The sequence below is a fragment of the Mya arenaria genome, chromosome 2, assembly GCF_026914265.1.
Source record: "Mya arenaria isolate MELC-2E11 chromosome 2, ASM2691426v1".
NCBI classification, from domain to species: Eukaryota; Metazoa; Mollusca; class Bivalvia; order Myida; family Myidae; genus Mya; species Mya arenaria.
In genome coordinates, this window is record NC_069123.1 from 67601569 (window position 1) to 67619781 (window position 18213).

At 34.4% G+C, this 18213-nt stretch overlaps 2 protein-coding genes across 6 annotated transcripts in view; one reads left to right on the forward strand and one right to left on the reverse strand.

Moving 5' to 3' along the window:
* Positions 1–2869, forward strand: part of LOC128211402 (FAD-dependent oxidoreductase domain-containing protein 2-like) — a 50392-nt gene extending 47523 nt beyond the window's left edge. For all 3 annotated transcript variants that reach the window (XM_052916164.1, XM_052916156.1, XM_052916175.1), the window contains exon 11: positions 240–2869. In XM_052916164.1, coding sequence (XP_052772124.1) covers positions 240–520 — 281 coding nt within the window. In that variant the 3' untranslated portion in view covers positions 521–2869. The remainder of the gene's footprint in view (positions 1–239) is intronic.
* A 603-nt stretch (positions 2870–3472) lies between these two features.
* LOC128218689 (equilibrative nucleobase transporter 1-like) lies at positions 3473–16402 on the reverse strand. Of its 3 annotated transcripts, none has more exons than XM_052926350.1 (11): positions 16335–16402; positions 14223–14718; positions 12902–12948; positions 12596–12672; positions 11766–11858; positions 11005–11245; positions 10621–10788; positions 8601–8702; positions 8073–8262; positions 6123–6243; positions 3473–4306 (listed from the first exon to the last, which is right to left on the reverse strand). In XM_052926350.1, exons 2-11 carry the CDS (start codon positions 14687–14689, stop codon positions 4136–4138), a joined length of 1677 nt encoding a protein of 558 aa, XP_052782310.1. In that variant the 5' UTR covers positions 14690–14718; positions 16335–16402; the 3' UTR covers positions 3473–4135. The 3 variants fall into 3 exon arrangements, with proteins under 3 accessions (XP_052782310.1, XP_052782320.1, XP_052782328.1); XM_052926360.1 differs by having other exon boundaries at positions 16375–16395; XM_052926368.1 differs by having other exon boundaries at positions 16314–16352.
* Positions 16403–18213: the final 1811 nt, after the last annotated feature.

The window sequence follows — 18213 nt, forward strand, 5'->3', positions numbered from 1 at the left end:
ATGAGCTTGCCCTCTTTTTCATTATCCTGTCCTTTATCTCATGATTTTGTTATTTACCTCATGATCATGTCCTTTATTTAATAGTCCTGTCCTTCGTACATTTATGATCCTAGCCTTTATTTATGTCCATTATTTCATGGTTCTGTTCTTTATTTCATGGTTTGCCTTTTTCCCTGATGGTTTTATCCATTATTTTTATAGTCATGTTCTTTATCTTATGGTTCCTACCTCTATTTCAGAGCACCAGATGAAGTACAAGGGTATGTCGAACCACCTTCCCCGCCCTGATCTCCTTCACCACATTGTGGAAGACTTCCTCACAACCTGGGATGCCTCTACTTCACACATCTTACCTCTACGCAGATTCCTCGAAAATGTTCTCAATAAAGATATGCGCAACTACTTTGCTGAAGACTGCATGGAGATGGCTCTGACAAATCTGGATGTGCCATATTCGTGTCAGGAGTTTTACATGAATGGGGCGGGGCTAGCTGGGTCAACTCTGCACATGAGTAAATGAGATTGATTGTTATTAGATTCATAGAAATTCATGTTTGATATATGTTAAGAAACATACATGGCTTCTGGGATCTTTTAAGACATTCTCCTTGTATTTTACTCCCCTGATATAAATGCTAATGTTTTTGTTATATGCTGTATCATGTCTGATAAAATATTTTTTTGTGGGGGTGCGGGGCACTTAATTTAGACAGAACCATTAGCTCTGTGTATCAATAGGTTTCGTAATAGAATGCATCTTGTTTATTGTTAGGAATGAAAACATATTGTTACAATGATATTCATTATGCAGTAATTTTCCTTTAAAATCAGTATTTATTCATGGTTTGCTACAAATAGTTCCCTTGGAGCATGTGCCTTATTATACTGAGTGCTACATTCTTTACTTCTCTTACAAAATGCATAAATGGCTGCTGTTTTTCATCATTAGTATCTTTTGTGTCCAAAGCTATGTTATCTGGTTTTGTTGTTTTGTAAAGTTAACACTTAAAGAACTACAGGAAATGGACCGTTAAAAACATGATCTGTAATGTGTGTTTATGTTTCAAGGTAGTATGTATTAAATAGATCTATTTTTGAATCCCCCTGTAATCACCCATATTGGGTTACCTTGTTTATTGATAATGATTAGTTCAAGAAGTATATTAGAAGCAAATATGTTGTTGAGCAAAATATATTCAGTATTCTTGATTTTAACTGCTGCAATTCAGATTTTATATTGCATAAAATTCATAGACCTGTTATACTTGCATTCATAACCTGCACAAAATTATAGAAGTTTGTTAATTATAGAAGTTTGTTTTTGATTTTTTTTTCTTATTGAAACTTTTATGTTGAGAAATGGCAAATCACTATATATATTGATTATGCCAAAGCCGTTGGTTTTACAGAAGATTTTGGTAGAAAATCTTTACCAAATATACCATTATGGCTACATCTTTCAACTAAGTAATTCTTGATTTAATCGTGTTCGTATTTATTCTTTCATTTTTTCAAATACATGTAGTTTTATATCCTGTTTTGTTTATCTTTATTGCTTACGAAGTGTTAGGAATTGTTTTCAATTAGCACTGGAATCAAACATTACCTACAAGCGAATACGACTTATTTGTCAAAACTGTTTTTGTTATTTTTATCCATATTGTTATGCTCAAACACTTTGGCATATTAGCCTTCCTTTTATACATATATACATGTTCTACTTGCCATGATATTTTTTTAATTTACACTTTGATAAACATATATAAATACTGGTAAAAGCTTTACACACAATTTTGCATTTGGATGCTGAATAAAGATATATTATGGATCAAATATTGATTATTTACATTTTTTAATTGTTAACACATGTGAAATAAATCCAAATATTTTGTTAAAATTAATTGATAATGATTTGTTTAAATCTATTATGCAGAATGTTGGATCATACATCAGCTATCATAACTCACCAACCTCTTTCTGAAGCCTTTCTCGGATATACTTTCAAACTCTCCCTTTATGCTTCTTATCGCCTGTGCCTTCCATTTTGCTTTCTCTTTCTTGCTTGATTGGAGACGTAGCACTAAACTTGCATCTTATATAATCATGTACATTTATAGTCTTATTTAGTGAACGTGTAACCTGGGTAACCACTGTGTAAACATTCATTGAAACATTCATTGCTTTTTCAAATTTAGTCACAAAATGTTTTGTTAGTTTATGTAGTCTTGCTTTCATGTATCAAGTTCTTCATACAGATGACCATACGGTGAAACACCTTTAGATGCATTCTTATTCAGTTGAACCAATAAAATTACTTAAGTGTGTGAAAAATGAAAGCATATGGTCTTCAATTTCAAACGGTGTTATTGTTCACCTGTGTCCAGTTCTTCTTATGAGCATGTTTCCATTAGATTTGTTGTAAGGCCATGTATAGGGCGTGGTTAAGAACTGTTCACTGACTGACTGACTGTATTACACAGAGAGATTAAGGAGGGTGAAGTCCATATAACAGAAATATCTTTACTTAAAATGAAACCTTCTCCTTACTTTTCTGTTCAATTTCATTTAAAGAGTGTTCTGCTTAAGGTATATTCTGCTTTTTAAACATGGAGACACTTCAGTTAGGAAGATGAAAACACCATTATTAAGAGCAAGTTTTTTTATTGAAAAATATTCAATCATTAATTATATATGTTTTATGGCCCCAGTTCGCTGTACACAACAGTGTTTGTAGTTGTACTTGTTTGGAACCTTTATACTGTTGTTTGTTTCTCACTTTTCATGCAATTCACTTCTTTGTTATTAAAATTGTTTTTGAAATCACACCCATATATTATATTTTTCTAGAAATAAACAAAAACCTGTTCTACCCTTTCTTGTTTCTTTTTGTTCCCAAGCACAAACAATTGGAAAACTCAAAATAGGCTACATACAACTGTTATGAGAAATGGTCATTGTTATGCATTATTACAAGTCAATAAATTGTGCAAATGTTGAGAAAGTTTTAACAATAACTTAAATGAATTGAATTTGAGGAATAGTTGTGTAATTTAAAGTTTTAATTCAAACTAATGCAAGTCAAAACAGGGCTTTAGTTTAAAGTTAATTAAACAAAGAGTAATGTAATTTTATTGTCTGATACCTATAATGACATTGCTGAAGTTGATAAGATACAAGCATGATGTTGACTTGAGTCCAGAACCATTACCAGGCTGCAGCGTCAACATTGACAGTAAGGGATCTGTCAGGAGCCCATTTCAATCTTCGTCGTAAATTGAAATTATTTCAGTGTATATTTTTTCTTATTTTTACTACATATTTGTGTTAGTTGAACTTTAATGAAACAGGCCCCAGGAGGCTATTATTCGAGTCGTAGACCCCCCCCCCCCCAAAAAAAAAAAAAACAACAACAAACAAACAAAAACAACAACAACACACAAACAACATAAAACAAAATAAACAGAAAAATATTGCTACTTTTATTGCTATTAATATCCTGGTACCATCAAACATTTATAACAAAACCAGATAAACCATATAATAAAAACAATATCAATAACTTGATGTCATTATGGCACAAAATCCTAGTTGCTTTCTCCAGGATTAAGGCTGGATATGTTACAGTGCTCTTGTCGGTCAGTCTGCTGTTCAATATCATTAAACTGTACAAACATGGCTTCCATATAAAATTCTCTGATTGTTTCAGCAAGCCTATCTTAAAGATTGCAGATTTTATACAATTACACATATGTATCAATAAAACAAGCAAGTAAACATATTTGTTTGCCGTCGTTGTTAACTTTCAAATGGTTACTGCACCGGCAGCTTTATGGATACATTTAAAAGGCTTGTGATGTGCTGTATTTCTTACAAGATTAGAGACAACTGTTTCAGCTCTGCTTTTTTTATTCAAAATAATTTAATATACAAGTACATCTTCAAATATTTTACATTTTAAAGTTAATCACATTTATTAACTTGAACAATCCGCGCAATTAAATGAGATTGTAAAAACAGCATTAATAGAAGCGATTGTTGAATTCAAAAGACTAGTGTTACACAGTTGTAAGTATCAGCAGTTGACGATTGCACACACTTAAATTCCAACAATGGGTTTTGATTTGACGCTTGTCCATTAATCTGTGAACACAGTTTCAACTTTCTCCCGGTTGCCGGTCCCCTCGGCAGATCCCAGCTGAGGTTGATCATCCTGTCGGGTGCTCCTCTCTTCTCGTATGGCACACACCAGCATGTACAGCGGATGGATGGCTGACAGCACACCCACACATAGCAGAAATACTTCCACCTGCAACAATCATCACAACCTGGGTTGGCTCTCAATGTCCAATAAAGGAATTTTATTATGTGACATATAAAAAGGCTGTCTCTCAATGGTATAGAGATAAGTGATTCAAAATATATCATATTTCCCTACTCATATTTATGATCTATAAATTACACCCAGGTCATACCCATTTGATCAGTTACAGAGTGATTTTAGTGTGTTTTAGGTTTTAAATTATCATAACCAATTTTTGCTAAAGTTTTGTTTGCTTGGTCATATTAAATTTGGTAACTTGGAAATTAATAGTGTCATAATTATAATAAATCAGTTGTTGCCTTATACCTAAGGAGCAATAGAATGTGTTCTGATATTAACTAGCAAAAAAACATTTCTTTCAATCAATATCAGAACATACCTAGTCAATATTTGTATGTCTGTGATCGCTTTGTGTCCATCGTCCGCAGTAGTTAATCTCTAAGTCAAGTTTAAATCTGGGTCATGTGCGGTCAAAAACTAGGTCATGAGGTCAAATCATAGGAAAAGCTTGTTAGCACTCTAAAGGTCACATTTATGACTGCATGTTCATGAAACCTAGTCAGAATGTTTATATTGATTAGCTCTAGGCCAATTCGAATCTGGGTCATGTGCGGTCAAAACTAGGTCACCAGGTCAAATTTAAGGAAAAGCTTGTTAATACTCTAGAGGTTACATTTATAACTGTATCTTCATGAAAGTTGGTCAGAATGTTCATATTAATAATCTGTAAGTCAAGTTTGAATTCAGGTCATGTGTGGTCAAAAACTAGGTCATTAGGTCAAATCATAGGAAAAGCTTGTTAGCACCCTAGAGGTCATATTTATGCCTGTATGTTCATGAAACTTAGTTTGAATGTTTATATTGATTAGCTCTAGGCCAGGTTCGAATCTGGGTCATGTGCGGTCAAAAACTAGGTCACCAGGTCAATTTTAAGGAAAAGCTTGTTAACACTCTAGAGGTTACATTTATAACTGTATCTTCATGAGAGTTGGTCAGAATGTTTATATTAATAATCTCTAAGTCAAGTTTGAATCCAGGTCATGTGTGGTCAAAAACTAGGTCATTAGGTCAAATCAAAGGAAAAGCTTATTAGCACCCTATAGGTCACATTTATGCCTGTATGTTCATGAAACATAGTCAGAATGTTTATATTGATTACCTCTAGGCTAAGTTCGAATCTGGGTCATGTGCGGTCAAAAACAAGGTCACCAGGCCAAATAATAGGAAAAGCATGTTAACACTATAGGCCACATTTATGACCATATGTTCATGGAACTTGATCAGAATGTTATTCTTGATGATTTTTATTGGATCAGGTGAGCAATACAGGGCCTTCAGGGCCCTCTAGTTTCAATAAATAAAAGCACAAGGTGTATAACCTGTGCATTGACCACCTCTGGCCAACAACTACCAACAAGTGACCAGGCATAGTAAGGCTCCCAATTGCATCACCCAATTATTATAATAAATTGCACCAAGTGAAACCAAGTAAGTAGTTTGGCAAGTAATTAAATAGCTCGGACCTTCGACAAAACATTTTCAGAAAACTGAACATTTTGTTTTGTGTATTCAAGAACAAAATCAGGAGGCCAGACTCATTGGATTAAATATTATGTTTTTTAATAAGAATACAAAGGTCAATTAATAGGCTTTTCCAGCGGATACAGATTATTGCAACTCAGCATGTGTCAGATGTGGCAAAGGCTGTACCTGCAAGAAGGACTATAACATTACTACTGCAAGTATATCAAACACAAAGCATCAGAAGAGTAAGACAAAATCCTATGTAAGTTTCACATACATGCTTGGGTCCATTGTGATAAGACTCTGACCAAGAGAAGAGGGCGTACTGGAACAGACTGAACAGCCCCGCAGCAATCATTGTCACCCCATACAACAGGGCAAAATACTGGCTTGGGAAGCTGAAATAAATAACAGCCCTGCAGTGATCATTGTTATCCCCTACAACAGGACAAAATACTGGATTGGGAAGCTGGAATAAATAACAGCCCTGCAGCAATCATTGTTATCCCCTACAACAGGGCAAAATACTGGCTTGGGAAGCTGAAATAAATAACGGGCCTACAGCGATCATTGTCACCCCCATACAACTGGGCAAAATACTGGCTTGGGAAGCTGAAATAAATAACAGCCCCACAGTGATCATTGTCACCTCGTCCAACAGGACAAAATATTGGCTTGGGAAGCTGAAATATACTGACTCCGGAAGCTAAAATAAACATGTTTTTTACAAAATACTTCTAACAATGTTTGTTAGTAGAGTTTCCTTATAAGTGCAAAAATACCGGTATGATAAGTACCTGTACTGTAATTCCATTTTTTCAAAATGGTGATTAATAGAAATCATCACTTAACTGACTAATTGAGCCTTATACATTTGGTACCGTATATCACTTAACTGACTTGAGCCTTATACATTTGGTACAGTATATCACTTAACTGACTTGAGCCTTATACATTTGGTACCATACATCACTTAACTGACTAATTGAGCCTTATACATTTGGTACCATATATCACTTAACTGACTTGAGCCTTATACATTTGGTACAGTATATCACTTAACTGACTAAATAAGCCTTATACATTTGGTACCGTACATCACTTAACTGACTTGAGCCTTATACATTTGGTACCATACATCACTTAACTGACTAAATGAGCCTTATACATTTGGTACCTTTTATCACTTAACTAACTAAATGAGCCTTATACATTTGGTACCGTACATCACTTAACTGACTTGAGCCTTATACATTTGGTACCATACATCACTTAACTGACTTGAGCCTTATACATTTGGTACCATACATCACTTAACTGACTAAATGAGCCTTATACATTTGGTACCTTTTATCACTTAACTAACTAAATGAGCCTTATACATTTGGTACAGTACATGTCCATGCAATTAAGGCTTTTTCTTTTTATTCTAGAAATTTCCAATGTGAATTTATTAGGATAGGTTGCCTTTTCAAATCAGGCATGTGGGAATCCTGAGGTAGGACAACAGTGTAGTTTCTTGTTTGTTCCCAAGAATGAAACACATTTTTATCGGAAAGTTTCTTTGATAATGACAAGGATAACAGTTATGATCATTTTATCTTCATATTATTAACGGTTATCTCTTATTTTCCCCTTAATGAAGCTAATCAACCCCTGAAAACTGAGTATGACATTTTGTCATCTCTGAGTGGTGCTGATTTTCCAAGTATAATGATACCCATAAGTCTTGGTTCACTAGTTTAGATCTAATGATTAGGCCAGTTATAGACTTGGCATTCTATCAGATTCTTGAGGCACTATAATTTGAGTTGTAAATAGAAACTCAAGAGTTGTTAGCAAAAATTAACATTCCTTATAAAGCTGATTACAGCCTGTTTTGCAATTTAATATTGATGCTTATAATTTTCTGCAAGTCTATAATCTCATAAAATCAGAACATAATTTCAAGTTATCGTGTAATCAGTGTCTAATTCATTGATGATGAGATCATAGCACTCACTTATAACAGCCTATGAGTCACCTGAACTGAACAAATTTAGTTTCAACCCTTAGTATATGCAGACAAGAACAGTGGTAAAACTTAAACACAGTGTTCTTCCCAGCATAGATCTCAGCTAGAACATGAACTAATCATACTGGGTTTCCACCTTAACAGGACACTCAAAGACTGTGTTGGCAGAAAAAGGAAAAATATCGGGTTTAAATTGTGTTTATGTCAACTCACATTTCTTGAATAAAAGCAGCTGCCACACTATACAGGAATGATCGTAATAGAGTCATGACGATAAATATCACATACAACACTGCAGGGCTGGGGACCAACACCAGGACTGACAGGACGACAGTCAGTAGACTGGCCAGACTGACCGGCAACAGAGCTGGCATCAGTCTCCTATATAGCTTGGACTGGCCACCTGCAGTATGAAAATAAAGCATTGACTAAATTGTGCTTTTGTACATGTATTTTTCAATGAAGCTGAATAATTGCAGTTGGGTTTTTTTAAAACACAAAAGAAGTTAATACTTTATAGACTTTTAACACCAGTAATACATAACCTCTTGAATTTTTACAGCTTAGAGATTATGCTAGGATAGATTATAAATAAACAAGAGAAAAATGGTAATGTCATCAGAAATTCTACTATTTTGAATGCACAGGATTATTTTTATTTTGAGGGGAGGGATGGAAAACCAGCTATATTTTTTGTAAGTGATTTAACATATATTAACCAAGCATAACATTACAGTTTACCTTTAAATATTGCCTTTTGACTGTCATACACAATGCCAGCCAGAAATGAGGTGAAAAGCCCACCCATCATTGTGTAGAAACATGCATTCGTGAAATAGCTCACTGCAAAACAATCCACATTACACAAAAACCTTTTTAATTCTTTGTACAAACATAACATGAAAAGAAAATCAAGCTGACTTCGCTGTCTGCAACACTTACTAAATGGCTATGACATAAGGTACCTTCACTGAGAGAGATAAAGATACCATATTTTTCATGTTTAAGTACTAAATATACTGAGTTCAATGGTAAATAATTTGTCATACAAATTCAATCAATGGCATTTAACTTTGGAATTTAACTAAATGCAGAGAAATTGATATTTATTATACAAAAAGTTCAAATGCATGTGTTGGTATTGAGATAATTAGAAAAAAGACATTGCATGCACAACTTTCACCAACAAGAGCTGTCACAGAGACAGCGCGCTCGACTATTCCGCTGCTTTTCAGTGTAAGGATTGAAAAGTTTTGGCGAAACATGCATGGATCACTGTTAGATTAAATTTCAATGCAATACATGATGTGCGGAGATATTAACATAAATGTGGTTACATGCAAAATTTTAACCAGAATTTTTAGGTGTAATAATAAAGGGCCATTATTTGCAAAACACAGTTATCTAACTTGGTTATTCAATTAGGTTGGTTGGTTGGTTGAATACCATTGTATAAAGTCTCAATGCAATACATAAAGCAGTTGCTAAGATATTATCCTATGTGTGCTAACATGCAGGACCTTAACCAGAATTTCTAAGTCACATAATAAAGAGGCAAAAATTATATAATATGAAAGAAAGAGTTATCTTACTTGATTAAATAAGAAGGTTTGGAGCCTGTGTGTAAAGTTTCAATGCAATACTTGATGTATTCGCTGAGGTATTGTCTTAAAAGTGGTTACATGCAAAACCTTAACCAGAATTTCTATGTCGAATAAAAAAGGGGCCATTACTTGAATTTAATGCAAACTAGAGTTATCTAACTTGGTTATTTAAGTAGATTGGATGGTTGAGTACCATTGTATCAAGTCTCAATGCAATACCTCAAGCAGTTGCTGAAATATTAACCTATGTGTGCTTGCACGCAAAACCTTAACCAGAATTTCTAAGTCGAATAATAAAGGGCAAATATTTGCATTAAATGCAAACTAGAGTTATCTAACTTGGTAAATTGAGTAGGTTTGATGGATGAGTACCATTGTATCAAGTCTCAATGCAATACCTCAAGCAGTTTTGGAGATATTAACCTATGTGTGCTTGCACGCAAAACCTTAACCAGAATTTCTAAGTCAAATAATAAAGGCCTATTATTTGCATTAAATGCAAAGTAGAGTAATCTAACTTGGTTAATTAAGTAGGTTGGATGGTTGAGTACCATTGTATCAAGTCTCAATGCAATACATCAAGCAGTTGCTGAGATATTAACCTATGTGTGCTTGCACGCAAAACCTTAACCAGAATTTCTAAGGCAAATAATAAAGGCCTATTATTTGCATTAAATGCAAACTAGAGTTATCTTACTTAATTAATTAAGTAGGTTGGATGGTTGAGTACCATTGTATCAAGTCTCAATGCAATACCTCAAGTAGTTGCTGAGATATTAACCTATGTGTGCTTGCACGCAAAACCTTAACCAGAATTTCTAAGTCAAATAATAAAGGCCTATTATTCGCATTAAATGCAAAGTAGAGTTATCAAACTTGGTTAATTAGGTAGGTTGGATGGTTGAGTACCATTGTATAAAGTTGTTGAGATATTAACCTATGTGTGCTTGCACGCAAAACCTTAACCAAGGGGTGACGCCGACGCCGACGCTTGGGTGAGTAGTATAGCTCTCCTTATTCTTCAAATTGTCGAGCTAAAAAGGGCCATAGATTGACAATACTGTGATCATGTGAAAAACTGTATTACAAATAAACTAAAACTTACAGGCATAATTAGGAAATTATAAACTCTTGTTGCATTTTAACTGATACCAGACCTTGTTGTGTGTCATTGTCAAGGACTCGGGTAAGGAAGGTGTTGAGGTTTCCTATGAAAAAGTAGAAACGAAGTTGAAGGATGCACAGCCAGAGACTGTGGGTGAGGAAAAGGGGCTGTCTCAGGTAGCTACTCAAGGGCTGGGTGTCTGCCAGGGAAGGACGCCGACCTACAATGAGAATGAGAGAGGCGCATGATTCACCAGCCTGGTGTGGGGTTGTTATATACAAGTATATAGACCCTATTACAGCCTTGTCTACATACAAACTGTATAACCATTGCTTGGGATATACATGATACAGGTATTTGCATACCTTTTTTGGTTTCAGTTCACATTCTAAGTCATATCCAAATGCAAAATGCCTATCAGCAATCTGATGCTTACCCCTGACCCGGTATTCCATAACTGTCATGCTTCTTTGTCTTGGTAACTGTGCCCTCTTTTTCAATAGACCTTCAGATAACCGCCGTCCACCCTCATCACCTTGGCAACCTGTTGTCGGGTCTTCCCGCTGTTCAATGAAGCCTTTAGGGAGAAACAGGAATGTGCTAACCAGTGTCATCACATGCATGCCACACAGCACAGCAAAGCCTTTCTGGTGTGAGAACCCTCTGTGGAAACCTAGCTGATCAAACAATACACTGTCAATTAATATAAATATTTATACAAGTATACTTTTAACATTTCAAACAAAAGTGAATCAATATAAATGGAATGAAATGAAATGAAATAGAACAGAACAGAACAGAGCAGAGAGAAACAGAAGTAAATACCTTAAATTTCCATTAATTTACAGTACCGTAACAATATATTTGCAATAAAATTGATATAACTTCAACTATTTAAAGACTTTCACATGGCCCTGGTAGTTCAGTGGTAGAGTGTCAATTTATGTTGCGGAAGGTCCTGGGTTCCATCCAAGAACCCACCATTACAAGACATTAAAAAATGGTACCAGGAGCTCCCCAAGGGTGCTCAGCATTTGAGGTAATACTGAGAAATCTAGATTACTCGAGACTACTTAAAACCCAGGATATTTGTCACATATCATTCATTTATGAAGTTATGACAGCGAATGGTGTGTCAAGCCAATGTCAGCTACCCAATGCCTTTATAAATTCTAAAAACAACAAAATATCCATTACCTTGATGACAAGGAACACAGCTGATGACATGTCATACCCTCCAACTATCAAGCCAACAACTGAAGAACTTCCAGACTTGAACAGGTTAGACACCTGCAGATATAAAAGGACAATACAGGTAAATGTACCCTTCAAGACCTCATCAAATTCACTGTAAAATGAAACATTTCCTAGATCATCAATGGGCCATAAGTCCATGAAAATGAAACAAAACAGAATCAAATTTAGATGTGCTTATTTCCACTTGACATCTAAGATGAAAAATCCACAAGCAGAATATAAGTACTTTTGGTAACAAAATTTCAAGGCAGAGATAACCTGCCCATACACATATTGTCCAAGATTGTTGATACCCAAGCTTCTTCAATTAGCGGGTGGGCAATAAAGGCTGGTTATGGAACTTCTGCTTTTACGCAATTGTCTAAGTTTGGTCAAAGTTAGAGCCTGGACAACGAACAGTTTTTCTAATTTAAGCAATTAATGGGTCATAACTCAGTGACTGAGGCGACATGGATGGTTATCAAATATGACAAGATCTTTAGCCTGAACACACACTGTCGGGTGATGATTAGACAAAAGCTTCTCTAGCGTGTGCCTGGACATTTGATAAGAGCCATTACTCAGTAAAAAGGAAATGAAAACTTACATTTAATGTGCCCAGATATTTTCATACTTAAACCATTCCACAGAAAACTTCCTAAAACAATATCAGAGCAAATGCTTTAGCAAGAGTTTATGTAGGGCCTGTAACTCTGCATTAGATAAGCACATGGAGTTACTGACCCTGGCAATTTCATTCCAAAGTTTGATCAAATGCTTTGGGTACTTACCTGTGTATTGGTGACAAAAACAGGAAGGCCTCCAATACCAATCAAGGAGAGCCCTGGAAACATCAGCCATGGACGATCTGTGACAGAAACAAACACATGAACATATGAGGCACTGGCATTCTCATGATTTGACAGTCTGCCCAAGATAGCACGAATATTGCTGGCATAAATGGTATGTTAGATTAAATATGGCTCAAACATTAGTCAGCAGGTAACTGTGACTTTATTTAATATAATTAATTTTTAATTATGTCGTTATCAATGTTTTATTAACATGTACATGACCCCGTAATTTTTCATGCTCACCTTTACTTAGAAACACAAAACAAAGGCTCCCGGCTATGAAGAACGGACTGAAAAATACAAGTTCTGTCATAATAACTTACATTAACAGTAAGTTCTATCATAATAACTTGCATTAACAGTAAGTTCTGTCACAATAACTTGCATTAACAGTAAGTTCTGTCACAATAACTTGCATTAACAGTAAGTTCTGTCACAATAACTTGCATTAACAGTAAGTTCTGTCACAATAGCTTGCATTAACAGTAAGTTCTGTCACAATAGCTTGCATTAACAGTAAGTTCTGTCACAATAGCTTACATTAACAGTAAGTTCTGTCACAATAGCTTGCATTAACAGTAAGTTCTGTCACAATAGCTTGCATTAACAGTTAGTTCTGTCACAATAGCTTGCATTAACAGTAAGTTCTGTCACAATAGCTTGCATTAACAGTAAGTTCTGTCACAATAGCTTGCATTAACAGTAAGTTCTGTCACAATAGCTTGCATTAACAGTAAGTTCTGTCACAATAGCTTGCATTAACAGTAAGTTCTGTCACAATAGCTTGCATTAACAGTAAGTTCTGTCACAATAGCTTACATTAACAGTAAGTTCTGTCACAATAGCTTGCATTAACAGTAAGTTCTGTCACAATAGCTTGCATTAACAGTAAGTTCTGTCACAATAGCTTGCATTAACAGTAAGTTCTGTCACAATAGCTTGCATTAACAGTAAGTTCTGTCACAATAGCTTGCATTAACAGTAAGTTCTGTCACAATAGCTTGCATTAACAGTAAGTTCTGTCACAATAGCTTGCATTAACAGTAAGTTCTGTCACAATAACTTACATTAACAGTAAGTTCTGTCACAATAACTTACATTAACAGTAATTTCTGTCACAATAACTTACATTAACAGTAATTTCTGTCACAATAGCTTACATTAACAGTAAGTTCTGTCATAATAACTTGCATTAACAGTAAGTTCTGTCATAATAACTTGTATTAACAGTAAACTGTGCTTTAAAATTGACTGTAAAGTTTATTCATGTTCTTAACAACATCATGCTCATAATATAACACTGATTTTTTGTGTGATATATTTGTAACAAGAGCACCACAAGCAGGTGCCTTTGTTGTGGCAATATGTGTTCCTAGTTTTATTTGAATATATTTAACAGTTTTTGAGTTGTTGCTTTGGATAGAGTTTCAGTATGTTAACATACATAACACCAGAGCTATGGCAATACCATGACTTTTTCTTTATAGTAAGAATGAACCCCAAATATTACTTTTGGCTGTTATAAGCCATATTTCAAATTTAAACACAAACTGTTTCAACATACAAAGCTATAAGCCTTGTCAGTCTGGTCCCAAGTTTATAGTTGACAGCTCCCATGACAACACAACTCACACAGAAAATGGAGGACGATATGGTGAAACACAGGGACATCCGGCTATCCTGTGCTAGGCATGACTGGCCTTTGGTGACAGTCACTGTTGTGTTTCCATTATGATTGTTAAGTGTTTCTGTTAAAGTTGAGGATGTTGAATGGATAAAATGAACACTTGGGTTACTAGTATTAAGCTTTCCATTGTTTCTGTACACATTTATATTTGATTTGTTCATTTTATCTACTGAATGAACATGATCATCGTAACCACAGAGGTCAGCGTAGATGCCCTCAGATTTGAAAATGAATACGAGAGATCCCCAGCCATACAGGATTCCGGCGAACAGGAGGCACTCAATGAAAGCCCAGCCAGCCAGGGCATACTTCACCCAGGATCTTTTACTGTCACTTAGCAACATGGTGGAACATGTGCCACTGGCCTTCACACCTGAAACGGTGTTTATGTTCATATAATAGAACTTGGTAAGTATTGAATTCTCTAATAGACAAAACCAACTCAAAAACTGATGCATTTGTAGGCAACAAAACAATTAAAAGCACAAAAAAACATAGACTAACAGACTACCTTAATCTATCAATTAAAAGCACAAAAAACATTGACTAACAGACTAGCTTAATCTATCAATTAAAAGCACAAAAACATTGACTAACAGACTAGCTTAATCTATCAATTAAAAGCACAAAAAAACATTGACTAACAGACTACCTTAATCTATCAATTAAAAGCACAAAAACATTGACTAACAGACTACCTTAATCTATCAATTAAAAGCACAAAAAACATTGACTAACAGACTAGCTTAATCTATAAATTAAAAGCACAAAAAAACATTGACTAACAGACTACCTTAATCTATCAATTAAAAGCACAAAATACATTGACTAACAGACTATCTTAATCTATCAATTAAAAGCACAAAAAAACATTGACTAACATACTACCTTAATCTATCAATTAAAAGCACAAAAAACATTGACTAACATACTACCTTAATCTATCAATTAAAAGCACAAAAACATTGACTAACAGACTACCTAAATCTATCAATTAAAAGCACAAAAAAACATTGACTAACAGACTACCTTAATCTATCAATTAAAAGCACAAAAAACATTGACTTACAGACTACCTGAATCTATCAATTAAAAGCACAAAATACATTGACTAACAGACTACCTTAATCTACCAATTAAAAGCACAAAAAAACATTGACTAACAGACTACCTTAATCTATCAATTAAAAGCACAAAAAACATTGACTAACAGACTACCTTAATCTATCAATTAAAAGCACAAAATACATTGACTAACAGACTAGCTTAATCTATCAATTAAAAGCACAAAAAACATTGACTAACAGACTACATTAATCTATCAATTAAAAGCACAAAAACATTGACTAACAGACTACCTTAATCTATCAATTAAAAGCACAAAAAACATTGACTAACAGACTAGCTTAATCTATCAATTAAAAGCACAAAATACATTGACTAACAGACTACCTTAATCTATCAATTAAAAGCACAAAAAACATTGACTAACAGACTAGCTTAATCTATCAATTAAAAGCACAAAAAACATTGACTAACATACTAGCTTAATCTATAAATTAAAAGCACAAAAAAACATTGACTAACAGACTACCTTAATCTATCAATTAAAAGCACAAAATACATTGACTAACAGACTATCTTAATCTATCAATTAAAAGCACAAAAAAACATTGACTAACATACTACCTTAATCTATCAATTAAAAGCACAAAAAACATTGACTAACATACTACCTTAATCTATCAATTAAAAGCACAAAAACATTGACTAACAGACTACCTAAATCTATCAATTAAAAGCACAAAAAACATTGACTAACAGACTACATTAATCTATCAATTAAAAGCACAAAAACATTGACTAACAGACTACCTTAATCTATCAATTAAAAGCACAAAATACATTGATTTAAGCTGTCGCACATTTTTAGATTCATAGAATTTAAAAAACAAAACAATACTTTACATTTTAGGATATTTTGGATACCTTTAAATATCCTCACTTTTGAACTGTAAGTTTATCTAACCTGTAGTTTTATCCTTAAAAGTTTAAACCACACTTTAACTACAAATATGAGTTTATATACATACTTCTCTAGTTTATATTCAGTTACTGCACATATATTGATCAGTATGATGTTAAACCATGTCTCTTATGTGTTCCAATTATAATGCTAAGGGTCCATGTACTTTAGATATAAAAATGAGATTATTAATAAAAATATGCCTTAACTCACTCATTCATATAATCTGTTTGTTTCAAGGACACATATCTCTTTCAACAAGCGCTGTCACAGGAATGAGACAAATGCACCTGAGGGTTCTGTAGGACAGATAGCCATTTGTATTTGAGTCTATATGAACAGATATATGGTATATTAAATGAAATTTTATGTTTAAAAGAATGGAGAGAAAAATAACTAGCCTTGGATGAATGATTTTAAATGAATGGTGTAGGTAAATGACTTTATCATGTTTACTGTATTGAAATCATGGTTTCCATTATCAATAGGGATTATTTGCTGGTAGTGTTCAAACTGTCTACCAAATTTGAGGCTCCTAAGACCAAGTGTTTATAACTAATTGACCGTAACCTTTGATCAACTGACCTCAAAGAATATTGCTGGAAGTGATGGATGCTCCCCATATGCCCATATTTAATGAAATGGCACAAATACTAATACAATGTGCTGGTAGAAGGTAAGTTATTGTAGCATTATTATACACAAGGTGGATTAATTCTTAACATGGAGAGATATGTAGGGCAGGATTATGGTTATTGAACATGGCACTTTCTCTCAATCCCTATAGTATTTTCAAAGATATGACCAGGACAAGCACCAATCATGAAAAATGGTTAAGGGGAATTAACTGAAGGTAGTAAGAACCTAATTTCGAACCACTTCCTTGAAACTCGTGTTCATTGCACCTCCTCTTATTGCCATCTATCTCTATACAAAGTTTTATTTTGATCCCATAAGTAGTATTGAAGCTGGGACCCGGACAAGCACCAATTATGAAAAACTGGTTAATTGGACATAACTTAACAAATATGCATGACAGGATTATGGATTTTGTGCACTGTTTTTCCTCTCATTGCCATCTATTTATATAACAAGTTTTATTTCATTCCCATCAGAAGTTTTGATGTTTTTTCTTGACAAGAGTGTGACAGAATGAAGGACAGACAGACAAAGCGGCAGCTATATTCTCTCTCTTTGGGGTGTATAAAAATCATTAGGGGGTCATGTGTTGGTCATGGCCAACCTGTTAACCAAATTTGAGGTCCTTGTCAACAGCACTCTTCAGTTATTAATTGGAAACAGTTTTTCAACTCATGGTCAAAATGACCAAGACCTTTGACCTACTGACCTCAAAATCATTATGGTTTGTCTAATGTCCATGACCACCCTTCCTACCAAGCCCGAGGTCCCTTGGGCCCAGTATTCTTCGGTTAATGATCAGAAAAGTATTTCAGTATGTCACCACCACCTTGACCTTTGATCATCTGCTGTTCATGACCAATCTGCCTACCAAGTTTGAGGTCCGTGGACCTTAGAATACCCCAGTTATTGTAAAACCATCGGGACAGACAGACAGACAAACAAACAGTTTGCAGCACCATATGCCATCCTTTGGGGGCATAAAAGAGTATAAATATAGACATGTAAAAAGTTTTTATACTGAGGCTACCTAACAAACTTTTATTACCATGAAACAGTTTGGAAGATATAGCTCAAATTACAGTGACTTTATCAGGCAGTGAGTACCTGCTTCAAAAGTTTATCTAACAGACTAAGCATCATGAGAAAATAGCGATGTAACCAAGGATTATCTGAAGATATACGGTCATTCATCAACACAGT

Bases quoted from the DNA above. Each gene is read 5' to 3' on its own strand.
- LOC128218689 (XM_052926350.1), bottom strand. From the start codon at position 14,689: ATGTTGCTAAGTGACAGTAAAAGATCCTGGGTGAAGTATGCCCTGGCT. The intron at 12,673-12,901 runs GTGAGCATGAAA...TTTCTGTCACAG, and splicing joins TTTTGTGTTTCTAAGTAAAG to ATCGTCCATGGCTGATGTTT. The intron at 4,307-6,122 runs GTATGTGAAACT...TGATTGTTGCAG, and splicing joins ATCACAATGGACCCAAGCAT to GTGGAAGTATTTCTGCTATG.